Source organism: Pelodiscus sinensis, chromosome 8, assembly GCF_052426305.1.
Source record: "Pelodiscus sinensis isolate ZL-2025 chromosome 8, ASM5242630v1, whole genome shotgun sequence".
NCBI lineage: Eukaryota > Metazoa > Chordata > Testudines > Trionychidae > Pelodiscus > Pelodiscus sinensis.
This window is the reverse complement of record NC_143059.1, coordinates 62770868-62798296: the sequence shown is the minus strand read 5'-3', so window position 1 is coordinate 62798296 and position 27429 is coordinate 62770868. Positions and strand designations below refer to the sequence as shown.

Genomic DNA, 27429 nt, shown 5'->3' with positions numbered 1-27429 from the left:
AACTTTTCTACCTCTTTTTTTGTGGCAAACTTTACAGTATCTGAAGACTAGGGATGTACAATTTTGTTTCAAAAGGTAACTGTGTATCCGCTAAAAATCCTAGAGGTTACATGGTTACAGGCTGTGGGTTCTGCCGTGTGAAGCTTTATACTGAAGAGCCCGCTGTGAAGTGTCCCCTGTAGTGGGTCCTCTAGCCCCTGCTGGTCCTTTTCATGGGGAGTTCTTTGCTGCCTCAGCGAAGCTACTTCCCTGGGAGCAGAGCTGGAAAGGGCTACTGGCCCTGCTCCTGGGTAGGAGACTTCACTGCTGCAGCGAAGCTGCCTCCCCGGGAGCAAGGCCAGCAAGGGTGCTGCGGGCTCTGCGGCCAGCTCTCTGGGAGACCGCATATAACCTGAGATGGGGTGGGAGGGTGCAGGCCGGGCCAGGTCCACTACGGACAGCACCTGTTCCAGGCAGTTGGCTGGAGCAGCCCGTGCTTGTGATGGGCCCTGCGGGGCTGGAGCAGTCCCCTGCCTGAGGCAGGCAGAGAGCTGCTCCAGTCCCTACCGGTTAACAGGACCCAGTAAGCATTACCTGTTTAGTGGCACGAGGCTCAGATTTTGGAGCTATCTGATGAAGGCCGTAGGGTTTTGAATGTCTCCAGTGGTGTCAGGCCTTTCCCTACTCTGGCACTCCGAGTGCAGAAGATGAGGGTCCGCAAGAGAGCTTCAAAACCTTGCCTCTACAGCGACCAGTTACAAAAAACTTCCTCCCAGAATCAATCACACACACACACACACACACACACACACACACACACACACACACACTTACTTTGGGGAATTGCTGCCACCATCATGTGCTTTTTTATCCCTAAAAAATAGGTGTGAACACTTGAAATCGCCAGAGATACCCCCAAGCTCTTTTGCCCCAAAACAGCTTGAAAAAAGGAGAGAAACAAGCTGCAGTCTCTGGTAGCTGACCCCTCAGTCAGAGGCATGCAGATACACACACAGACAGATCTTCCAGGACACAAGAATCAAATCACCACCTTAAAAAAAAAAAGGTTTTTATTACAAAACGAAAGATAAACATGATAAAGCAGACTTGGTTGCTGGATGTTACAGAGCAACTAAGGAAAACAAATTAAGACACAGAGAAAAGTCTCTGGGCACAATGCAAGGTAGTAAATGGGGAGGAGAGGCATAGATTCACACAGAGCAGCTCAAACCAAACCACAAAATAAAGAAAAATTACCCTGAATGTGACTAGATCCACTTTTTCTTACTTCCAATTTTCTCTGTGCTCAGTCCATTCCCATGACCCAAATTCCTTGGAGGCATGGTAGTCCTGCCTGGGTTTAAATCATTCTGTATCTCTCAACTCCTGATTTATCTCTCCCACACAAAGAAAGCAGGCAAGGTATCTATATCCAATTCAAATTTCAACACTCTGTCTCAATTGCTTCTCCCAGCCCTCTGGCCAACACCTTTGCTAACTACCTGGGTTTAACCCCTTAGTCACCGGGTGCTGGTCAGGATGCTTGTCCATGAGGAAGTAGTGAAGCCTGAGAATGTTTGGAATAGTGTTCCTGATGTAACTCTGGAATTGAACAGTTGCCACTGAGTGTGTCATTTGAAGAAAGTGGGGTTACACAGTGTAACCTAATTTTATCTACGTACTGTAGATTATTGCAGATCAGGAATAAGAGGAGAAAAAAAACCCTGGTTGACTTAATTCTCCAATTGGTTTTGTGAGATGTTTGGTTTTTTTATAACTACCATGTGTATTGAGCTCATTTGTTATGGAAATCATTAAGATGCACTAAATACAGAAATTCACATTGTAACCACAGGATGATGTGAGATGCACAGTGTGAAGTGGGTAAACATTAGCCCCGTTTTTTAGATGAGATAAAAGTGGCTTGCCCAGAATCTCAAAGGATGTCTTTAGCAAAGCCAGGACTCCCAGCCCTATAGCTTAACCACAAAGAGCGTACCCTTCCTTTGTGCAGCTCTGAGATCTTCTTCAAACACTCCCACTAAAGAGAAATGATGCTTGATAGTCTTGTCATTCTGGCTTAGCGCACCCTGTCCCTGCAAGCCCTCTTCTGACAGGAGCTGCTGCAGGAAGTGTGCAGCCTTCAGATGTACGGTTTGGCACTAGTCCCAGCCCAATTCACATCCTTTTTGCAGGTTAGGTCCAAACAAATCTGGATAAAAGTTACAAGGGCCACAAGAAGGGAAGACAGATCCTAAGCATGCGGGCTGGCAGAGTACACACCAACATAAAAGAACAACAGGGTAGAAAATGAAGACAGGCTATAAGAAACAAAAATCAAAACAACAGTATGTTCTAACATGAACCCAGAGGATTCATAAAGTACTCTCTGAACTGACGCATATGTGCAAACTAGGGATACAAGAGAGTAGTCAAGTCAACTACTCACATTCTGTCCCCCCACCATCTTGCTGCCTCTATATCAGTCAAAAGCCAGTCCCCCCACCCCCAGCACTGTCTCTACCCCTTTTCCCCCGCTGCTGCTTCTATCAGAAACAGCAGCAGGGAGGAGGGGGGAGAGTAGGGGAGGCTGCTCTGGCAGCAACCCCTTTCCATGGGGGGAGGAGGAGTCCTAGTGCCCATGTGAAGGTGGCGCAGACAGGGGCTGCTGCTGGCTAGGCAGGCAGCCCAGCTCAATCCTGGCTCATGCCAGGACCAAACCTTGCTGCATCTCTGCAATCTAAAAGACAGTAGGAGCCAGGCAGCTTGCCTCCTGGCTCCTACTGTGTTTTAAACTGCAGAGCCACAGAAAGGTTTGGTACCCGTGCAAGCTGGGACTTAGCTGGGCTGCCTTCCTCCATCGAATAGTCGGTAAAAATTCTATCGACTACTCGATGACTAAACAACCTAATTTTAACATCCTTAGTGCACCTGAATATGATGTATGTTGTATACCGGGGACTCTTCTGGTTTCCAGAAACAAACTAATCTAAGAAGCCCTTTTCACTCTGATTATTATGATTGAATACCTGTTTCAACAAATATAAACACATACAGCTGGCTAGGTTTCTGTGCCTTTTGGTTAATTTCAGTGTGCAATCATCAGTGCCTGGGGGGTACCTTTGGGGCTTCCTTCCAACAGTCTGGAGACAGTGAGTAATAAACAACATCTCAGCAGTTGTCCCATCTAAGCAAGTGTACATATTCTTCATCATTTGTTCATTCTGGTTGCACTGTTCCCAACCCCAAAAATCACAGTAATTATTAGAATGGATTTGAATACATCCAGTACACACATTCTCAGGAACCTTGTGTTTGTAACGTTAGTTTAAAAAAAGAAAAGAAAAGCTAACACTAGGTTTAAAATGTGCATATCAGACACCGCAGAACAAACAGTTAACCTAGCAAATAGTGAAGGCAGAGAAGTGTCTCTAATTCTTTTCCACTGGAATAACTTAGAAATGTCTAACCATCTTCCTCCGCTTGAGGCTCAGAGTGTACTCCAAGAGCAGAGCTTTTCATATTTTACAACAATCCATTTCCCTCCTCTCTCTTTCTCCATTTTCTCCCCTCTGATGTGCAAAACATCCAATTAGGGAGACAGAACCATGCAAGCATCTCCTTAAATCTTCCTCTGCATGACCAATTGAAAACATTTCCTGAAAAGTGGAGATATACAGGCATTTTTATTTCCTGCCTTGTTTCCTTCATCTTCACATAAAATCAGGGCTTCCAAGTACCATAGGAAAACTATCAGACTTCACTGTGGGATAACGAGTGTAGGGCATTCCAATACTATGAAAATGGATGGAATAGGTAAAATAGGAACAACGACCCGGATCCTGAAAGAATCTAAACACCTTTGAAGATCTGGCTCAAAGTAACAGGTGATATGTGGCATCACAACTTACTAATATTGAACTCACATAGCAAATATTTATGTTGCCTACACAGCTGTTGCTTCTTTATTCTGAAGGAAGCAGCTCAAGGTTACCACTGAAATAGCACAGGCCTTATAAGTTTTTTTACTGCTTTACTCATCAGGGACCACAGTTTTCCAGTCCTGATGCAGTAAATTCAGTGAATAGTAAGACACAATAGGTCTATTTGCATAAGCATTAAGCGTCTCCAATTCCACTCTCTCCTGCATGTGGAGGATAATGCCTTAAATCAATTTCAGATTATTTATGATACTCAGTTAGGAGACCTCTACACAAAGCCTTTTTGGTACATACACAGATGTAAGAATAGCTATGTGTGTCACTGCTGTTGAACAGGTGCACTTTTATTGAGTGGTACTTTCCTCCCAGGAGGGAAAAAGCTTACTAGATTCCAATAAGTAAGTGCTGGAGAGCCCAGATGTCTGTCCAGAAGAACCCTTATATCTGTATGGTCTTCTAATGGGTTTTGAGCAAATTATGTATAAAGTGCCTTAGTTTTGCTTCAGGAGGCCATTTCAAACACTTAATCGCCCACAAAAGACAAATGTGTGTAATATGCCTTCATTTGTGAAGAACTTGCTCAGAAAGTGGAGCCAGTGGGCATCCAAGTTTCTGCAGGGTTTCCAAACTTGCCTGTTTTCCCAGAAAAACCACACTAACAGAGCAATGCAGTCAGCAACCGGAGCCCTATATGAGTCGTCAGTAAGTAAATCAAGACCTGGAATCTATTAGGCGTGTGCCCAACCCATTTATCAAATATGTTCTCAGGTCTCAAAACTATGGCAGGGATTTCAAGCTTGCAATTGAATGTTGCTGTGTTCTGCCTAACAAACATCTTTCACCAGTACCATTATTGACCTGCTCCTGCTCCTTTGGAAGTTGACAGTAAATTCCCAGTGACTTCAATAGGAGCAAGAATAGGACCTGACAGTGAAACATCTGCACCGTGGAACCTGTTGCATGTAGTTTAACCACAAAATGCATGTTCATTGTGGTCTTGTCATCTAAGGTTACCAGGCGTCCAAGAAGGGTCTGCTGAGCGAGACAGAAATGAGAAGTAACCCATCTTGGGTTACAAATAATTTCAAACTGCTGCAAATGGCTTCAGCTTAACCACATCCCTCTCCCACAGTGAAAGTCTAGCCCTGAAAAAAAACCTGGGCAGATGCTTTGTAAGCTCTTTGGGGCATTACTGTCCCAAAGAGTTTACTATAGTTTCTTTCATACTTGTACAACGACCTAGCTGTGGCCTTTACCAGGAATATAATGCAAAGTTTAAAAAAACAGTGGTGATGACAAAAGGAAGCAGAGGGAGCTCAGAGCTGACCTCAAAATGGAAATGCAATAGTATGTTTGCCTTCGCTTAAATCCTACCAAGAGGAAACCTATCATGCTGATAGCAGCAAGAGCCAAAAAATTGAAGTTTTAGTGTATCTTCTCAAGTTCAACGGTAAAACGATTAAAGTGGCCCTTGGTTACTTGTATTTTACCAAATAAACATTTCACTAAAAGGGTGATACTTGTCCTTTATCATTTGTGTGTGTGTCCCGTCTCTTGAGGTGTTTTAGCAGGTTTTATATTCTCCCCTTTGGGGTCCTGTATTTTACTTTTGAGTGAGTGAGTGAAAAATTTTGTAAGCCACCTCAAATATTTTAAATAGAGTGGCGGGGTAAAAATATTTTAAATAAATAATAAATTATTATTTTACAATAGATTCCCTTGGTATGCTGATGGAATGCACAGCTATGTGATGATGACAGCTGGCATACCCTCCTACCAGTGTAGGAAACAACTGGATGCTACTGGTATAAAGGCACTTCTTGCAATGCCATCTTGCTACATTTTGACCAGCTTGGTGCACATTAGTGATTGAAAATAAAGCCGAAGTAACACACAGGAGAATGCTTGGCTAAAATCAAAAAGTAAAGGGGCTGCAAAAAGAAATGTCTTTGATGTAGTAACGTATTCCAAATAGCAATTCATACAAATAAGCCATGTATTCTGTAAGTACCTGCAAGATTCCACAAGTCTTTTTGTGGCAATAATGACACTTTAAATCGGTTACATTGCAGTGACTTGTCACAACCTGTTTTTCCTTATTCAGCATCTCCTACATCCTCTTAACATTCCTTAGTGTAGTGTGGGAATGAAAATAGGCTCAACATCATTGCTTACTGAGAGTCACGCCCTCTCCTGGAAGCTGCCATGGCAACTACACTTTTGCTGGGGCACTGCCAGCTTCGGCATACTCTCTCTTTCACAATCAGAAGTCTAGTCTTTTCAGAATGGAGATGTCACTCATCAGCTTTATAATCCTGTTGGTTAAGAATCCACCTAACTTTTATGCAATACCAGCTGCTCTCTCAGAAAGGCGTTTTTATATAAACACCCCTGCCTCTGTAATCTCCACCCTAACTCATCTGATGAAGTGGGTTTTACCCACAAAAGCTTATGCCCTAATAAACCTGTTAGTCTCTAAGGTGTCACAGGACTTCTTGCTGTTTTTCCCATATCATGCAACTTTGCTTAGTACTTTAGGATTTTGGAAGTACTGTACACACACGAACTCCAGAATTCTGCAATATTGATCCCAAACACTGTAGCTTACACTGTTGTATCCTGTCCTATTATTGTCTATCATTTATCCAGAAGGAGTTTCTAATTTTCTGAATAAAAACAAATTAAATCCTTGCCCCTTGCCCTTGCTACGCAGTCTGAGACATCCACCTGTTTCCATGTGTTATTATTAAACTTTTCATTTCCTCATTTTCAAGCAAACAAAAACCATCTTTTAAAAACAGAAGCGTTTCCAAAAGTAACTGACAAGCTGAACTAAAAGGCAGTGAAAGTTTTAAATTGATCTCAGCCTTTATTGCTATACAGTAAAACCTAGAGAAATAATCAAAGAGGAACATGTTTACTAAAAACTACTCAAGAAGAAAAGTTCATAGCTTTCAAGCGGCTTCAGTGCACAGTAACAACTAAAAAGTACACAAGCTCCATTTAAACTCCATTCAGCATATAAACATAAAACTGTATTAGCTATTTTCTCCTTTTCTAAAAAGCAGAATGACAGAGTCCCTCTGATGCACATGACAACATGAAAAGTACTTGAATCCATCCTCAACTGGATGTTGTGATTCATAAACTATTCAGCCACATTGCAAAGTCACACACGCTCTCTTCCCCTGTCCCCAGCACAATATTCCCATTTCTCAGCTAAAGGTTGCATTTACATCTTGTTTTCACAAGGAGACAGATACCTTCTGCTAAGGCTTCTTTAATCTAGTTCCCAGTGTTGCTGAGTCTGCTGAGCAGTGCACTCCGCCCCTCTTCACATTCAGGGCACTACGAGAAATGCCTTGCAGACACCAAACCGTCCTCAGCTCATGCTCTCACTGAGCCAGCTTTCAGAGCTTCCGATTATGTAAAGTATGTTTCTTACTAAAACACACCCACCATCCCTGCCCCTCCACTGCTCTTCGATCGCTATCTAGCACACACCCCCCAAAACGGAGAAAGAACAGATTCTTTTGCCTGCCTACTAGACACAGTCTAGTAGTTACTGGGGCAGTCCATTGTGAAAAAAGCAAAGGGGGATGCTATAGGACCCCTCTGCAGGCAGTACCATTCCTTGGTGTTCAAGTATGAGAATAGGATGTCAGGTAGAACAACTCAGAAAGTTTCTCCTTCAGAGAGAAGTTTGGGCTTAGACTGACACCAGAGTCTGCACGGGTTATTTCATATTCCTTTCAGTGCTTACGAGTTCAAACGTTCATGAACTGAACAGCACAGATAAAGTGCACTTTTTTAAGACCCTACCAGTCTGACAACATTCAGAAAAGGTCCAGAGAGCCCCTTTATTTCTAATGTCTTTTTTTAAAAATTGACCACCCCATAGACTTTCAGTTTGACCTCACTGAGACGGAAGGAGCCACTGTTGGGTACTTGTGTACCCTGGGCAGGGACAGTGATTTTACACTGGGATTCTCCTCCAGCCAAATTCTTACCAATGTGAGAAGAGCGGTGAAGAGCCTTGTTCAGTCAGGCACCTATTGGCAAGTATTTGTATTTAGAGCTGTGGGGAATTTTTCAACCAAATGTTGTGTTTTTTTCACTGAAAAATGCTGGATACAACTAAACAAAAAATATTTTGTGGAAATTCATCAGTTTGGACAAAACCTTGTCCAGGTGGTTTGGAAGGTCCGGTGGAATTTCCTGGGGGTGAGAGATGGTGTTATGAATGCCCCAGGTGGGAAGGAGAGACAGCAAAAGAGGCAGTTGCCCTGGGGCCCAGGCATTGATGAGGGGCTGGTGGCACACTCCAGGGCTGGCTGCTCCAGCCCCCAACCCTTCTGCCCAAGGTCCTGCTAGGAGTGCAGAGCCACTCCCCCCCACACAAACATACCTTGTCCCAGGGAGGCTGTTAGCTCCCCTGTGGGTAGGGAGACTTACCTGGGATGGGAAAGATCAAGGGTCAAGTCCCAAGTCCCTGCACTGAATCAAGCAGAGGAAGAAATTGAACTTGGGTCTACCACATCTGAGGTGAGTGACCTAATCACTGGGCTACTGGTTGTTTAGGAGTGTGATGGGGTGCAGTCACAGCAATCCCCTTGGGATTGTTCCCTGGTGTGCTGATCATACCACTGACATCTTGCCCTTTTGGGCTCCCCACCAGCCTGTCCTAATAGGCAGATCCTCTGGTCTCCTCCAGTCAAGGCACAGAGTTGGGTAACTGTCCCTCAGCAGAGCAATGCAGATACTGAACTACTTCAGCTCTGGGAAGATGGATTTTTAGGGCATAAAACCCAAGAAACCAACCCCCCAAACGGGACCAAAACTCCCCAAACAAATCCATATTTCTCTGTGTAAAAGTTGTACACAGTGAAAGCTCATCAGGTAAGCCCCCTTTATCAATGAAAGCGGGATATGTACAATGGTTGTTCACTTCCAGGTAACAGTTATTTACATTAGACCTGATAGTAAACAAAAGTGTTTGTATTAAGTAAAAACAGTAGAATTTAAGTAGTTGCAAGTGAAAACAGACCGACCAATGTAAGTTACTAAATTAAAATGAAAAGAAAACACATGACTAGTTCTAATTCACTAAGGGTATGTCTACACTACCCTCCTAGTTCGAACTAGGAGGGTAATGTATGCATACCGCACTTGCTAATGAAGCCCGGGATTTGAATTTCCCGGGCTTCATTAGCATAAGCGGGGAGCCGCCATTTTTAAATCCCCGCTGCTTCGAACCCCGTGTAGCGCGGCTACACGGGGCTCGAACTAGGTAGTTCGGACTAGGGTGCCTATTCCGAACTACCGGTACTCCTCGTGAAACGAGGTGTACCGGTAGTTCGGAATAGGCACCCTAGTCCGAACTACCTAGTTCGAGCCCCGTGTAGCCGCGCTCCACGGGGTTCGAAGCAGCGGGGATTTAAAAATGGCGGCTCCCCGCTTATGCTAATGAAGCCCGGGAAATTCAAATCCCGGGCTTCTTTAGCAAGTGCGGTATGCATACATTACCCCGCTAGTTCGAACTAGCGGGGTAGTGTAGACATACCCTAAGAAACCTATTGCAAGCAAATTCTTACCCTAAGAGCTGTTCTTATGTTAGGCAAAATCTTCAAGTCAGAGACAATTCCTTTTACTCCATCATGGGTCTCAACCCTCTCTGTATACTTTTTGGAATATGCCAAGCCAGCCAAAGACCAAGGGCTAATAGCTTACCATTGCTTAAATAGACTCTCCCATAGGGCAAGAAACTTGTTTTACATCCCCCCCTTTCTGTGGAAAAATATCAGGTTCAAAAAACAGATCCCGGTACCAAGTGGTATAGTCACGTGTTTTCCTAGGACCAACCACCTTCTGGACTTAAAGAACAAACAAGGCTATTTACATGTTCTTAAGTTGATCAAGTCATTAATGCCGGGGGAGGGAGGTGACACACTAATTATGGCACTCATTACCACATTTAAAACCATGAACAGTCTCATACTTCATATTTCTAACTTCTCATATAAGAATGATACTTGCACCAAAATAAGATATACAGCAGATATTAAAATTGATAGATTACATGAGGTATTTTGTTCAAAGCATCTTTGAGTTATGAATATAAATATACACAAGCCAATTTTCATAAAGCATGGGGAATACTGTCATGGGTAATAAGTGATATTTCCCCCCCCTCAATCATTTTTTAAAATGTTGGTTTTGTTCTGATGCAGACCAAAGCCAATTTCTGAAACTTCTAATTTTCCACAAAATGGATTTTTTGTTTTCCGGCCAGCCTTACCTGTTCTCTGCCTGAGATCATGTCCCAGAAGAAATGTGTGCAGGGCTCTGCCCACAAAAACCACCGCTTGGTCCATAATCAAATAATCCAAGATGGCTGAATTAGAACAGACACTGATTGCTGTGTGCGCCTCTGCTGATGAAGATTTCTCAGCAGCTTGTGTCACATATATACATGCACCCTGATGGGGGTTGGGAAGGAGGAGGCTGCTGCACCAGTGTCCCCATCAAGTAGTGAAATGTCCGGCGGGGCTTTCCGGGACACTTCACTACTTGATGGGGCACCGGGACAGAGTATGTAAATTCATGACAGTCCCGGAAAAATCGGGACATATGATCAGCGTATATATACACAGTATGCAAAGTCCCATTTACTATAATAGTAACACCAAACTGCAGACAAGGTAAATCACAGAATTAACACAACACACAGTCTTCCACCATTCATTTAGGCTGCTCTTTGTTGTCTCTTTTCTCTGGGTTTGCATGTTTATTCAGACCACAAACAGGGTATGTGTCTTTTCATGTGCCACAAAGCACCCATCAAACTCTGGGTGCTATTGAACTTAAATACTTATAAATTCTCTCACAAGTTTCAGTTCTTTTTATAAACCCAGGATACCTTTAGAAAACATCAGAGGCAACAGCTTCTAACTCCTCATATTCTCAATCTTTCCTTTGCAACAACAAAATGCGTTGTTTACAAAAGCTGGGTGTTTTTTTTTTTTCATTTTAAAGCAAGACAAGCCTTGACTTGTCTTATTACTACAATTACATCCACAGCTCAGAATGTGATGTGCTTTGTGATATCAAATGGGGATTGCCATGAAAACAGCTCATCTAAACAGCGTACGCAAGAGAAAGAAAACCAATGCATGAGTGGCTTTTAAAAAGTTTCTGAAAAGCATTCTTCATTGTTTTACTGAATCCACCCACATCAAAAACCCAAGCACTAAATTTGTATTTATTAGGAAAGGCCTGTCTAGGGTAAGCCTTTAGCACTTTTGAAAAATCTGCCCTAAGTGCAGGAGCCTTACTCCCATTTTGAAACGTGACATAGGCACTTAATAGTCAATGCACTGAGGTAGGTAGATAACTTTACACATGAGACTAGTCCCATTTAAATGTTGGGAGAGTCATGACCTTAGACAATACTCCTTTATCGCAATAACACTTTCTATAAATACCAAGTATTTAATTAGTATTAATTATTTACTACCTGAAGCAAACAAAACTCTTCACAGGAACCTATCTGAAACTCATCTAAGAGGCTCTCCCAAGTTCATGAACAGTTCTGACCCCCTGCGCTGTGCAGGGGGTCAGACTAGATGATCATAATGGTCCCTTCTGACCTTAAAGTCTATGAGAGAACAGGGCCCTACTAAATTCACAACCATGAAAAATTCACTACGGACTGTAAAATCTGGTCTTTTGTGTCCTTTTACCCTGTACTATACAGATTTCAGGGGGGAGATCATAATTGCTCAAATTCGGGGCCTTGACTCAAAAAGGGAGTTGCAAGGGGTTTAGAAGGTTATTATAGGAGTGCTCACATTACTGTCACCATTACTTCTGCGCTGCCTTCAGCACTAGGTGGCCACAGAGCAGCAGCTGTTGGCAGCTCTGAAGGCAGTGCACTGCCAGCAACAATGCAGAAGTAAGGGTGGTAATACCAAACCATGCCACCCTTACTTCTTTGCTGCTGCTGGTGATGGTTCTACCTTAAGAGCTGGGCTCCTAGCCAGCAGCCACTGCTCTTCAGATGTCCAGCTCTGAAGGCAGCGCTGCCAATAGCCGCAGTGCAGAAGTAGCAGTACCGCAATACCCTTTACAATAATCTTGTGATCCTTTCCACAGCTCCTTTTGGGGTCATGACCCATACAAGTACAACACCAAAATTTTAAATAGCTGACATCATGAAATGTATTATTTTAAAAATCTTAGGACCATAAAATTGACCAAAATGGACCCTGAATTTGGTAGGTCCTATTCATGAAATCAACGAGCCTAGTTCAATCAGCGTATGGAAACAAATACTTGGTTACATACAAACCACTCAACAGAAAATTATTGGAATTATTGAGAACACACAGTTCTGCACTAGCAGGAAGGAAGAGGGAAGAAACATTTTGGAGCAAATTTGTGGGCACCTGTTGCTTGTGAAGAGTTATTCCTTAGTATCATCGTCTCTTCTTCAACAAGGGCAAAAAAATACTTTACTCAGCTATAGCAGGCATTTCTCTTTACATTTTAAACATCAGTACATCTCTAAGCTGGTGTTTGTCTAGGTCTTTCTAGGTGTAACAGATGATGAATTCCTGAATGCCAACATTAAAATAACAGCATGCTTCTGTACAAACACACATTGCTGTGCTCCTTGTTAAAAAAAAAAAAAAAATCAGGAGAGCCTCAGCATAAACTGTCACATGGACCATAACTGATAGGAACTTGGCCATTTAAACTGAAGTTAGATGAGCCTATTGGGTCATTGGCATTTCTCTATTCAGGTTAATCTGTTAAGGGGTTATTGCACCATAACTTGCAAGATGGTGGACCAGTTTCAAGAGCTCATAGGAGACAAGCAAATATGAATACAAGAAAGGAATAGTCTTCAGAACACGTGATACTTCCAGGGCCAAACAATAACCAAATCGTTAAGAGTTGCTTCATCAATAAGGCCCAATAAATTTTTGCTACAAGAGATCATATTGCTGCTTGTCTTTTGAGACAAATATTAAGCAAGATCTGTTATAGAAATAAACGGATAGAGAAACCAAACGAATCAGGGATTTGTTAGCACATATGGAGCCTTTGATGTTTAGCTCACTAGTTCAAATCCTGCTTGTAACAGTAGAGACCAAAAGCCAGCATGGCAACTAGAATAGGGTTTTGTCTACACTGACAATTGAGCAACAAGCTTGTCATTCACAGAGGCTTAAACTATACTGCAGAGTCCGCAGTGAAGCTGGCTCCCCAGCAGTGGGGCTAGCAGGGGCTTCTGGCCCCGCTCCTGGGGAGCCAGCTGTCACCCCACATTGCGGGCTCTGCAGTATTGTATTGCAAAGCCCACAAAGCAGTTGGCTCCTCGAAAGCAGGGCCAGGAGCTGGTGCGCACCAGAAGCCGTCTTATAAGTTTTATACTGCACAGCCTGCCCTGTGTGTAACCACTGAGATTTTTAGCAGTCACACGTTTACATTTTTAAACAATTTTTTACATCCCTGCTTTGTCTGCAGCAGTACTCTCCTGCCAACAGAGCAAGCTCCGCTCATACGGGTGGAAGTGTTTCGTTGGCACTTCAGTGTTTACACTGGCTGACTTTTAATGATACAGTGTGACTAAAAGCTGTGTAGATCTACTCAGGAGTTAGAAGACCTGAGTTTTATTACCAGTTCTGCTGTGTGACCTCGGGCAAGTCACTTACTTGAGTGTGGCTCAGTTTCTTCCTCTGAAAAACTCAATTACACTTACATCCTTTGTCAAAGGTTCTTTACATGTGTGGCTAAAACATATGCACAAAGGCCCAATTGACTTTAATGGGCTTTGAGAGCTAACTATTATTATAAGTGGTAGGTTATGCAAAATGAGCTGGGACACAATCTTGCAACAATCTAGCCTGTGTTTATCTTTACCCATGTGAGCAGTTACACAAATGCCTAGCAGTTTGCAGGGTCAGGCCCAAGATGTCAATTTGACATCTTTCACTGGCTAAGCTTTAAAACACCAAACAAAACAAAACTTTAACTTTAGTGGGAAAGTCTATTTTTTTTTAAAAAAAGAACAATCCAAATTCTTTTCATGCCATTCTATCCTGATAAGGAAAGCTTTTCATTGACGCCAAGAGGAAATGAGCGATTTCCCATAAATAATGGTTCCTTTCTGGTAGCAAAACCTGCAAAGGATCATTGGCCTCTGTTGCCTTGACTTCTATTCACATATATCCTTAATGTACAATAAAATGTATGACTCCTTGTACATGGATTAGATTTTCTTCTTATTGGATATTTATCATTTTCAATGTGTGTACATGCAGGCTTCAGCTCCCAGCTATTTGTCATCAGCAGTAATGAACAGAATTATAAGCAAAATCTCTGACTGAAACCCGTTACTTTTTTCACCCTTCAGTTTTTTTGTTTGCTTGGTTTTTTTAAACTAGATTCAGCTTGAGAACATAAGAACGGCCATACTGGGTCAGACCAAAGATCCATCCAGCCCAGTACCCTGTCTGCCGACAGTGGCCAATACCAGGTGTCCCAGAGGGAGTGAATCGAACAGGTAATGATAGAGTGATCTCTCTCCTGCCATCCATCTCCACCCTCTGACAGACAGAGGCTAGGGACTCCTTTCCTTACCCATACTTGCTAATAGCCATTTATGGACTTAACCTCCACTACATTTATCTAGTTCTCTTTTAAACCCTATTATAGTCCTAGCCTTCAGAACCTCCTCAGGCAAGGAGTTCCACAGATTGACTATGTGCTGTGTGAAGAAGAACTTCCTTTTATTTGTTTTAAACTTGCTGCCCATTAGTTTTCCAGAGCCTGGAAAAATAGGATCCTTCATTTAACCACAGAATCAGGACACCAACAGTTACCACTGTCTCCAACAATGCACTTCAGACTTGACCTAATTGATCAGAACCAGGGGAAGGCTGGAAAACATTCATGTTCTTTCATCCATTCGATACTTGGCCTCTCTACAGAGAATGCCAAAGGTGTCAGTATGGGTGCGGGTGCTCCTTTGTGAGTGCGGTATTAAGGGACCACATTTTCAAAAGACTCTAATTTTGAGTGCCTCCATTTTTGAGTGCCAGATTTAAGATATCGGGGGCCTGATCTTCAGAGGTGTGGCGTCCCCATGATAATGAGTCTGCAGATCCTAGAAGTTTCCAACCAGGCACTCAAAATGGGCGCACACTTATAAAAATGGAGGCCCTCATCACTGATGCTACCCAACTCATTTAGCAAAATGAGTTTTTATGCCATCCCTGTGTGCTCTTCCCATTTTACCATAAGCAGCTGTGAAGAAACACAGTTACAGTGTAACAGGAATAAATGAGCTTTCCAAAGGGACTGCCTATCGCTGCCTACTGATTCACTAGAGAGGTATGTGTGTATGATGGATGGTGGGGGTTATTTCTCCTTTGCTACTTGCATAAAACATGACATTCCCAGTATAATACATATCCTCCTTTTGAAAAATAAACTGAAAGCTCCATAGGATCAATTAATACTAATTTTGTCTCCAAGTTAAAAACAAAAAAGTGTAAGTGCCTTTTTCCACTGGACAGCAGAGGAAAATCTGTGATGTCACAACCTGCAGTCTAATTGCTCATGCAAATGTGATGCTTTGTGCCCAGGAAGCAGGGAAAAACACAATATTAATCTCTATTGAAAAGGTTAAATTTTAAACTATTAGAGGAATCTGGGGGGTTATGAGTAATTCATCCCCAGCAAATGAGGGAGGAATCGGCTGCACCTGTACACCCAGTCTACAATATTTTACAAACCCTGACACAAGGCAGCATCCTAGGAACCAATCTGCCAGCTAGTAATTGCTGCTTTAGCCCTAGTACCTGATCACACCTTTTCTCTGCCCCAAAACACCTGCCTGTAACCAGCTTCAACATGCTTTGTTGGGGGCGGAGGGAAGGCAGGGAGAAGGAGGAGGAGAAGCCTGGGTCTCGGCTGGCTGAGAAAAAAAAAAAAAAAAAAAAACTATGCCAGGTTTATATCAGCCCATGTTTCCTAGGAACTTTTTTATTAGCCCTTCCCCTAGAAACTATTTAAGGGCATCACCCCCTTTGGAACAATAGTTTTCTAGCAGTGCAAAAGGACCTTAGCAGTAGCCAGGAATGTAGCCCAATGTTTCACAAATTGTTTCTAAAATGGTCTATCGCTCCATTTGAGAGCTGTTTGCTAGGGAAGAGTATTTTAATGCCACTCTCACTTTGAGATCTAAAGAACTTTATTTGTGGATTAACCAGGTTAGTAAAATACACTGTCATCTGTGTTTAAGCCAATGTCTCAATCAGAGACTCTCTCTCTCTGACTCATTTGGCAAGATATCTATTTTTATTAAGTGAAAGTCTCTAGTTCGTCTACTGACACCAGTCAAACATTAAAACTGATTAGGAAGGAGGTACAGTATACTCGTTACTGTATTTGACTTTCATGAGTTCATACATGATATTGATAGAAGTTGCATACATGGGGCTGTTGCTGCCCCCTACTGTATTACTCCGAATTATGCCAATGAGTGTTGACCCTGTTCAAGCAAAATTTCCAGAGACTTACCAGAAACAACACGGGAAAGTGTTCAAAAGGTAGAGGAAAAGATATGCAAAAATAAAACTCCAACGTAAGTATATATGCTTCATATTTACAGTCAAATGGCTCTATTTTAGCAAGGTGTTGTGACTGTTTAACGCGCAGGTGAATGAAAAACTAATAGTACTTTGTCACACACTGAGCACTAGAAAATGAAACCTTGTTTGGTGCAGCTGTTTAACTTCCGCTTTGATTTCTTTTCAGTTGTTTGTTTTTGAAAACAGGAAATAATATTCATGCAGCCAAAATCACCGTGAGAAAAACCAACCACCGGAACATTTGCTGAGCCTTAGAGCTCTTGTTCCTCAAAGCAAGACCCCAACGGCGCAAAAGCCAGGACTTCAGCTTGCCAAGGTGAGGACTAGACAGATGGCTGAGGCCTGGCTTGTCAGGCTAACTTAGTTGCTATTTTCAAAGGAATTCGTTCATTTATGGCACAGTTTAGCTCAAGCTACTCAGAGGTCCCTTCAGAGAGGCAGGTTTCTTCTGAAGAACGATGCATTTTCAAGCCAAGATGATCTCAGCTCAGACTTCCCTTACTCACAGCCATTGCAGCAAAGGCAGCCTTTCTTGAACAATACAGAAAAGAGGGAGCTCATTCTTACAAACTCTAGTCAGCTGCTAGCATCCTCCCCTGTATTACTTTGGTTGCAGGGCCACAGAGAAAGTTCAGCTGCTGTACAAAGGGTATGTGTCCCCTTCCTACAGTAACAGTAAGAAAGCCACCCAAGGTCAATTTTTGTTTTTTAATTTATGAAGTCCCAGGTCATCTTAGTTTTCTTCCGTTTGCACTTCCCACCCCGACACTTCCTCCGCCAGTGCATATTATTTTTAAAGCACAAGTCAAACTATAAGCTGATATAAGTCAGAGGGAGCCCTTCTCCCTGCTCAAATGAGTCTCTTCCCGCTGATTACCAATGTGGGTCTCCAAAAGGATTACACACATATTACAAGGGAGGACGATAAGGGGCCTGACTAATTGAATAAAGAACAGATTTATGCACGAGGCATAAGGGATTGGTCGAAAAAGGCTTTCCTTGCCTACCAATCCCCGTCTAGTCTGCCGCTTTTTGCCGTCAAATTGCTGCGTCGGCAAAAAGCAGCAGCCATTTTTCTTCTAATGAAGCATGGGATATTTAAACCCCCGCTTCATTAGCAATTTCGGTATGTCTAATTTACATCCCTCTGGCACGGATGGCCCCATTTCAGATGGGTTAGCATTCAGCACTAGGGATGTAAGCAAGCCTAATCAACTACTTGAATTCCTCCCACCCCTCCTTGTTGCCTCTGGTACGGAGGCAGCAAGGGGGGGGGAGGGGAAACAAGAGAAGGTGCTAGGGGGAACCAACTTAAAAGCCAGTTCACCCCCAGCATCATCTCCGCTGTGGTGCTGCCTATCCACGCTCCCCCACGCTGCTGCCTCTAACAGAGGCAGCATTACAGGGAGTGGACAGAGGATGATGGTGTGAGGCAGCCTCTGCCAGCAGCAGGCTCAGGCTCACCGCAGGCAGAGGCTGCTCTGCATCCCGCGGAGCAGCCTCTGTCCATGGTAAGCCTGGGCCTGTTGCAGGCAGAGGTTGCTCCGGCAGCAGCTGCTCCAGCAGCAGCCTCTGTCTGTGGTGGTCGTGAACAGAGGCTGTTATGGTCAGGCAGGCAGCCCGGCTCAATTCCGGCTCACACCAGGTCCAGGACCTACCCCTGCTGAGGTTCTGCAATCTAAACATGCTAAGAGCCAGGCGGGCAGGCAGCCTGGCTTGTAGTACGTTTAAACTGCAAAGCCAAACCAGGGGGAAGTCCTGGACCCGGTATGAACCGGGACTGAGCTGGGCTGCCTTCCCTTATTGACTAACCCAGTAGTCGATTAGCCAATTAACCACATCTTAACATCTCTACTCAGCACAGCTCCGTTGTACCTCTGTTGCTGTTACCCATGCTACGAGGCTATACCGCTATTTATACTTGCACAAGCTTGATGACACTAATTGCAAGTACCTATACACAAGAAGGGAAATCACACCCCTAGCTTACAGTGTAGAAGTAGCTTAAGGGCAGACATTTTGATACTCATAAGAGCTATTTGACCAAGTCCTCATACATACACTCTTCCAAAAACACCCTGCTGGTTGAAATTCTTTCCCCTCTTTCTTTCAACAATTAACTGCAAATTAAAATTAAGCATATGTTTAAGTAATGTTAAATATTAAACGACACTGAAACAAAAGAGGGACCTAAGCCACATACTTTAGATTAAGAACTGAATCCAATCTAAACTAGCTCTTTAGAGTTTCATGGGCCCACAGAGTCAGGAATCATGTTTGCCTCTCACACCTCAAGAGTAGTGTGTTCTGCACTGGGGAGGGTCTTGTGACTTTTAGCCAGAGTTCAACCACCTAGCATCTCTACAGCTATGAAGAGCTTGATGTCACCATGTATGGATCACAACTCTAAGGGCTACTAGTCATTGCCAATGAGACTAAGATCAATACTAGCAGCAAGGAGGATGTGTTTCTAACCAGCGTATAAATGGATACTCTCCTTCCTACAGACAGTGACTCCGGAGAAGAGCTAGTTTGGGTGCAAATCCAGGCTTCTGATTGTGCCTTCACATATCTACATTGTAATGCCCTCCCATCCTCCATTTCATGGTCTCAGTATCACACATATCACCTTACCTCAAACTCCTCTCTTCCAGCAAATAGACACCTCATGTTCCTACCCTTCTTCACAGCAGTCAACTAGAGAGCATTTATTACCACATTCAGTACTTTTTCTAATCTTGACCCAGAATGCACCAAACAGTCTCATCACCAACTTTGTGCAGTACCAAACAAAAAAATCATCTCGTGGACATCTCCACAGAAACCCGAGCAATCCCTTTCTCAACTACACATTCTTCCCTGGTGGCTGGCAGGGCCTCAAAGCCCTTAGAAACAAGCAACTCTGTGCCCACTGAAGTCGATGATAAACTTCCACAGGACAAATTCTGTGCATATTCTGCAGTCTGGTGAGTGAACCCAGCTGTTAAGCAATAGATTATATATTACTTACCTCTAGGACCTTCCCGGTAATGAACTGGTGACATGCTTCGCATTTGACCCCAAAGAGAACCTGGTAGTCCTTTTCGCAATAAGGGGAACCATCCCTGAAATAAAATATCCAGAAGGTACAAGTTACAATGGGGCTTGTATTTTTTCCTTTGTCCGTAGTGGAAATTCCCACTGACAGCAATAGGTGAAGGGGCAGAAAGCAAGGGTAGCTATTTTGCAGCTCAAATGAAATGACATTATAGTTTGCATCTTTTTAAGGGTCACCATTTCACATATAGGATCATTTCATTTCAGAGAACAAAGAGGAGCCATTCAACCACAAATGTGGGCTAGATTCTCTGCTGTTGTCAATGGATATAAAATCAACTGAGCTATGCCCTTTGACATCCTTTGTCCACATTCTATAGTACATATGCATGTGCCTGCTGCATCTCTCTATCCATTACTGTAAATAAATCCTTGGTAATCTTGATAGTGTATAAACACAGACACATCTCCACATGAGTGGCATCATGAAAATTCAAAAGGGAGGTGGGCAATGCTATCTTTGTATGTCTGAGGAATTAATTAGGAACACCTTAGTCAATTTAAAGAATGTATATGGTAGCAGGTACCACCTTATACGTTCCTTGTTTAATTTCATAGATGCCAGCCTGTTTATATATATGCCCACGAAAATGAGTGATAAAAAGTTTGCATCTGTCACATACTCTAGTGCCCCTATATTTTTTCTTCCCCACCTAGATGTTTGAAGGGGCTTTGCCTGAACTCCCTCCATCTTGCAGCTAATGCGCTCTTTCTGATTTTTCTCCCTTGCCTTGATTTCTCCTAACTTTCCTCTTCATTAGTCCCTAATCCGGAGAAGGTAAACATAGTGTAAGGTCAATCCTACCCATATTCTGGTCTCTGTTCTAGTAAAGGGAGAGACATGTAATGTTTTTCTTTCTCCTCAAGTTCACAAACTTGAGAAACAAAATAATTGGACAAAATGGCACAAAAGCCATGCCTTTGAAACACAAAAGAGACATGGGGGAGTTCACACAACCCTCTTCTGGATCAGGAAAGACTTGCAACCCTCCTACTCATAGTATTTATTTTGTTAATTCCTGTTAATCACTTTTTGTTACTTACTCTAGTCAGCCTACAAGGGGAAAATTCCCCGTCGGTCTCAGTTCCAGTATTCTGCTTCTACTATGAGGGAGGATTTCAGTGTGATAAGCACAGAAGAAAAAAACTGACTTGGGAAACTAGAATTAAAAAATTGGAGCTGTTGAATGACAACATGCGCCACATTTAATGAAATGAGAAAAGCTCCAAGCTCATTGTCACCTTTGTTTATTATTGCAATTCCTAAAATCTTGGGGGTGAAGGTGTATAGCCTGCCCCTCCATGTCCTCCAACATATACCCCCACAAGTGATCAGCACATGCCAAAAGAGCAGCTTTTCATAAGCGCAGTTTGCCCAGCAGATTGGAAAAGAATTTGGCCGCATGGTACTTTTGGAAAGTAACCACAGATTTCATGCCAGGCAATAGAAAAACACAGAAGGCTCCTTACTTGCTGATGTATTCCCCAGTCAGGACTTTGCCACAGGCCTTGCACTTAAAACATCCCAGGTGCCACTGCTTATCCAGTGCTAGTAGTGCTTGGCCATTTTTTATATCTCTTCCACAGCCAGCACAATCTGCAAATAAATAAATACACGCACGGTCAGTGACTTGGCTTTATTTATCTTCATTAGCCTACCTACTGAATACCACTTCTAGGTTAACTAGAAGGGGTCATTGCAAAGCAATCATGACACCTATATTCCCACAGAACAGCGGTTTCTCCAAGTGTGGTCTGTGGATCACTAGTGGGCTGCGACCATCTTGTAGGTGGGCCATGGACTTAGGACTCACCCTCCCCCCCATGCAGTGAGGAGCTGCAGCTCCGCCCTCCCCCATGAGGTTGGAGCACCAGCACCACCTTCCCACTGTGGGGGAGGGGCAGGCCAGCTGGGGGAAAGGCACTGTAGGAAGCCACTTGTCTGGAGGCTTTCCCTTATGCTCCCATTGGCCGGAATCATGGCCAATGGGAGCAGAGGGGGTGGTGACTGGGAGCAGTGGGAGGCACAAAGCCAGGTAAGTGCCCCCCATTTCCCTCATGCCAAAACCCCACACCCCAATGTCCCTCATGCACCCTCTTCCCACCAAGACCTCACACCTGCAGCCTGCTCCAGCCCCCTCTGTTCCACTCAGACCTCCACCCCACTCCTGCACCCAACCTCCCTCCCAGTCATCTCCCCTAGCCCACTCCTGCACCCTCCCTCCCAACTATACTTCCACCCCTTCTTGCACCCATTTTGTCATCATGGATGGTTGGCTAGAACGACTGCCGTAAGGGGTGAGCACACCTCCCAGCCCCATCCCAGGGGACAAGGAACCACAGATGCCTTCTCCTCCACACTGAGCACACTTAAGAATAGCCTGGAAGACACCATCACACCTTCAAAAATGCTGATTTGCACCCAGCCCAGCTCAGCCAGCCCTGCAGATTTTATGAGGAATTAACAAAATATGCTTTCCCTCACAAGAATGTCTTCAAGGGAGCCTCTTGTTTATTTGTTTTTGCTATCAGCAAAGTCTGTTACTTCAAGAGAGCTATATCAAGCAGCCATGGGCTGGCAATTTCTAATCTATAATGAAATGCTCCTCGGTAGTTGTCCTTCTCAGGCATTACTTTTTCCCCTCCAGATGGCAGCAAAGCACTAAACATTACATGGGTACTTGGTACCAGCAAACTTTCAAAGACTCAGGATTTGTAAAAGAGGCGAATTGTTACAGCTAGATAACATAACAAAGGCTTTGGCGGTAACTGCAGTATAACAGGGCGTATTCTCTCTTACACATAAGAAAGGAACAACTCCCATAGGCATTTCTGGTGCACCAGAAATGACATTTACATGAGAACTTCTGTTCTCTGTTTGGAATCAACACTAAACATTGATATTTTGATCTGCTTTGATGGCAGGAATCAAGCAAAGAGAGCCCCATGCAATGGCACTGAATGCCCTCTGCCAGCGAGAGCTAGAGATGTCATGGTGTTTCATATCACCTCAGCCCAGCCGTGGGCTGCCTTTCCATTCACATCCAGGCTAGTTAAATCTTTCCCTACAAGGACACACCAGTGGGCAGTGAGATTTGAAGAGGAGGATACGCTGGGGCCCAGTGAAGAATTGCAGACTTCCCCCAGACGGTGCCCCGAGCACAATTTGAATGTTGGAGGGTCCATAAGAATAATAGCAAGAAAGAAACCTGATTAGGAAGGAGGCTGCAAATGGTATTGGAGGGTGCTGGGATCTAACTTGATATCTTAACCTCTGAGCTGAATATCACATCCTCGCCCTGACATCAGGCAGTTGAACGCGAGGATCATTAACAGAATAATGAAGACATTTCAGCCCAATCAAGGCACCTGAAGGAATATCTGCCCAATCAAACTCTTCAGGCATCTCAAACAGGTCACTGATTGTCACAATGCAAACTCAATGGACAGACTGAGGATCCATGAGACATTCCCACCGCCTGTCAGTTTGCCCCAGTACAACTCCATGGCTTGCAATAAAGGTACTCCAGATTTATGCTGGTGAAAATGAGAGGAGAATCAGGCCTGAAATGGACCATTAACTTTATGGATAACAGTCCAAATAAAGAAAAGCACCGAGCAGATGCTGAACAGTTGCCATCCAGAAAGAGAGAGGAAATTTGAGACCAACATAAGATTCTGACATGGTAACATATATGTCTGAGCCTCCTGATGTTGTGTTACAAAGACACGCAACATCAAGATTTCAAGATGACTTTGCCTCAGAGGGCAAAGTCTAAGGAGTGGCTGCAGAAGATACCATTGCAATGACAAACTGATGGGTAGTAACAGTTCCCTCCAAGTCTCTGCTTCAGGTAACATGCCACCTCAAACCTCCATCAGCTTCCATGGTCTTCAATATACAAATGCCACTCACTTATCACCTCTTAATTTTAACCCGCAGTTCTACTAATAGCTTCCATCTTTCCAGAGGTTGAATAAGGCAAAACGTTCCGATTGTGCTGTTCCTATCCTAGGACTGGACTCAACTTGCAGTTAAGTTTTGATTTTTATTATGATTAGAAAATCCATTCTGCCCAGTTAAGCAAAACCGCCCTTCAGATTACACAAACATTAGAAATACAGTATTCTTTTGTACTGACAGCAATGATGACATTTCATACTTAACCTGGCTTTCCCTCAGCTGGACCCCAAGTTCTTTACAAAGGTGAGCGAGCATCATTAGCTCCAATTCACAGAGCTGTTGAGTGACTGTGCTATGGTCACAGTGAGCTAATAGCGTGTGCTGTCCTACTAGACTATAGTTGCCTTTTAACAGAAATGTTTATCTCCTCTGGCGAAACAGCTGTTTGTAAATATAGCAAGCTAGCACTTCTCACGCAGCTACTACAAAAGGAGAAAGGAGATAAATATAGACGGGGTTAAGGGCAGGAGACCCTTTGTTCATGAACATTCTACAAACAAAAGCCACTCACTCGTGCCTGTGCAACACGCGCTAGGGACTTGGAGTGAAATACAGAACAGCGTGGCTAGGCTCAGCAGCAACGCAAGGCATGCTCTGCTATGGCCCAGGCGATACACTGGCCCAGAATAGGCCAGCAAGTAAAGGAGTTACAGGGGCACTTAGGCTGCAGGGTCCAGGATTATGTGAATTCAGTGGCACTAATGCCCTACATAGGGAACACGGAGCAGCAGATGCCCCTAGTCAATTACACAGGCTTTGGGCTAGAGTGACCAATGTTTCCCTTCCTCTGCACAACACAAGCCAAATGCATCACGTCCTGCTCAGCACGGCCCCCAGCAAGCCACATCTTCCGCACAGCGATATAAAACGCTGGGGCTTCCTAAAGCTCCATTACTCTGCACCCGCTAAGGAAGGGTTATATTCCAACACACCTTTTCTGTCTCGCACGAGCTCTGACCAGGCCAGCTCAGTCTCACGATACACCCCCACATGTTTACTCTCCATAGCATTTACCATCCATAACAGAGCCACATCTAAAGCGCCCAGAGTGCTAAAGCAAGTGTGAAAAAGAACAACAGGCTGTGGAAATGGTACACGAATGAGGGCGGGGTGGGGGAGGGACTTTACGTTTTAAGATGACACATGGTTAAGATCTTCATCCCCCAACCAGCCTGTACAGCCTCATTAGAGAGCTCTGTGAAGCTGCACGTCAGGACCGTAGTGGCAGATGAGCTGCTGCTCCTGATGCTTCGCTGCTGAAGATCTGGACAGAAAAGACATTTGCCTTTTGCAGCTTCTGCATCACTCCCCATACCTGACAAAAAGCGAGGCATCCTGCACAGCAACTCATTTGTCACTGTCTAAATTAAGCAGCAGGTTTTCCCCCTTTGCCTCCTCTGACCAATAGCAGCGCTGCTTTCCCACAGCTTGCTCACATCACATGCAACGCTCCCGAAGATGGGCTCTGAGCCGATAGGGCTGCATTAACCCTGAGCATGCTGCGTACAACTTCGCCCAAGGCTGTTTGGATTGCCTGCCTTCCCGGAAATCTGTTGGTGAGCTTTCCTATTTCCTGCCATACGCCTCTCCAATTCTCTACACAAAAAGGTTACCCCCTTTGCTCTGGCTTCTAGCACCATACTCACTGGCAGAGAGCACATCCAGCACACTGCCCTCCTCATCACCAGGGAGCCTGCACAGAGAGGTCAGCATGGCTGGCCATGAAGGAACACGTGTAGGTCACCCCAGAGATGCAATCATCCTCCTGAGTAGCCCCTGGCAGCAGGCATCTAGCCACAGCATATAGATGTGCATCCCAAGGGAATCCATGTTCCAGTGAAAGTATCCCCAGCCCGGTGCCAACGTGGCAGCTGGTACAGAGACGTCGGCAAACAAATCAGAGTGGGCAGTTTTTCCTTTTTTGTTAAATAAAGGAAGCAAACGGTCTTAATGGGAATCTTCATTCACTGTTTAAAATTAGACAGGCTTAAAGCCGGTGCTGAACAGGGGTTTAGATGAGTAGAAGTAAACAGCAGTGAAATCATATTGCAGAGTTCACTATTTTCGCATGATTCTTATCCACTCAAGCAAAGAGCTGATATTCCTAGCCACATTCCTGAGGCACTGAAGGCTAATCACTTTTGCTTTCTGATTCCTGAAAGTTGGCAAAGCACAGTGAAGGGTTCTTTCAGGTAAACAATTAACCACAGCGTAAGGCCTAACAATTACTTCTGCTCTTAAAAATTCAAGGACTTCAACATGACTGTGAAAGTTTATTGAATTCACGTGGGATACTGTTGCCAAAGGCTTAAAGTGTGACCTATCTCTACCCACTTGCCAAGTACCATAGTGTATGTAGTGTGCATACAGTGGAGAGTAGGGATGTAAAGGGTTAACCAGTTATCTGGTGAGCATAACTAGGCTGAAGACCTGTTGATTTGATGGTGATGCTTACCAGGTAAGCTGTACCCAACCGGGCCCACTACACTGAGCCATGGGGATGAAGGAGAGAAGGCTGCTCCAGCATAGCCAGGCCTGCTGGGCCACGGTTGGGAGGCCACTCTAGCCCAGACAGGGCCTCTGCCCACGGAATCCCAGTTCATTGCTTAAACTAATGGAAGGAGCTAAATTTCCCAAGGGAAGTAACTCTCTTTGAAGCTGAGCTCTATGAATGGCAAGTGGGCGGGCAAGAGGGGAAAGGTGATTTTAAAAACTGTGAAAAATACCTAGATAAGGTCCTTTTAATAGATTGGAAACAACTCACAAATGATGCAGCCTGGGAGCACTGGATTTTAACACAATCTATGTGAACAACAGTGTGTTAATCATAAACTGTTTTGTGAATAAACTTGTTAATATTTATATAAAATGTCTGAGTTAAATATCAGTTTGTGATATAAACATTGACCTATCATTATAAGTATCCCCCCAGATTACTCTGAGCCAATGGGGGGTACAAATATTTCTTTTTTTCCTGTTTGTTTACTTACTTCATTTGATAGCACCTTGCAAATAATTATTTTAACCATTTCCCCATGAGGGGTTGGGTTTCCCTTGATTGTGGAGGGTTTTTACATAGTAATTAAAAAGTAAAAGGGAAACATGACTATGTAAAGCTACCAAATGGGGAGGTCTCATGGACAGGTTAATAGCTCCAAGGAACCTTGTGTAACTGATTAGATTTCAAGTGGACAGATCCCTTTACATTCTATTGAGTATTTTAGTCTATGTGCACACATATGTGTACAATCACACATTCTATTGGTTTGCAGGAAGAGGTTTTTCCTCTAAACATGTCTGTTGGGAAGGTTAAGAAAAAAGCTACGTGGTAATTTGAGGCCTGATTGGATTTGATAAAGTAGTATATTCCAGCAGACCCCACCACACTGTCTGAGCAAGTATCACTCCTTATTGTGACAGGGTTGCTCTGCCGCCCCACACTGCCGCTGCGCTGTCCCTGGTGTGCTGGGGAGAAGCGGCCATTCTGCGCCGCCCCCTGGTGGTGCTCCACCTGCTCCGATGCAGCCAAGGGGCAGGCAGAGGCGGCTCTGTGCTCCACGCCGGAGCCCAGCGGGCCCCAGGGGGCGGGGGGAAGAAGCAGCGGGGGTGTCCCGGCCTCAGCCGAAACCGCGCCTGCCCAGGATTGCTGGCAATGCCGGCCCGGGCAAGAGCCGGCAGGGAACGGGAGAAGGGGAGGGGCCAAGGATGCCGGCGTGGCCCCCTCTCCCCTCCATTCCGAGATGCACCAGCGGCGGGATGTTTAAAAGAGGCACCTCCGCCGTGAAAA

General features: G+C 44.2%; 1 protein-coding gene across 12 annotated transcripts in view; it reads right to left on the bottom strand.

Moving 5' to 3' along the window:
• The window catches only part of ABLIM1 (actin binding LIM protein 1), a 324103-nt gene that overhangs the window by 99553 nt on the left and 197121 nt on the right, over positions 1-27429 (bottom strand). For all 12 annotated transcript variants that reach the window (XR_012905702.2, XR_012905697.2, XR_012905707.2 and 9 more), the window contains exons 5-6: positions 21149-21275; positions 19593-19686 (exon numbers count right to left, since the gene is read on the bottom strand). Coding sequence is in view for 1 of the 12 variants with exons in the window: in XM_089780202.1 (XP_089636328.1) it covers positions 19593-19686; positions 21149-21275 (221 nt within the window). In the remaining 11 variants the exon portion in view is untranslated. The remainder of the gene's footprint in view (positions 1-19592; positions 19687-21148; positions 21276-27429) is intronic.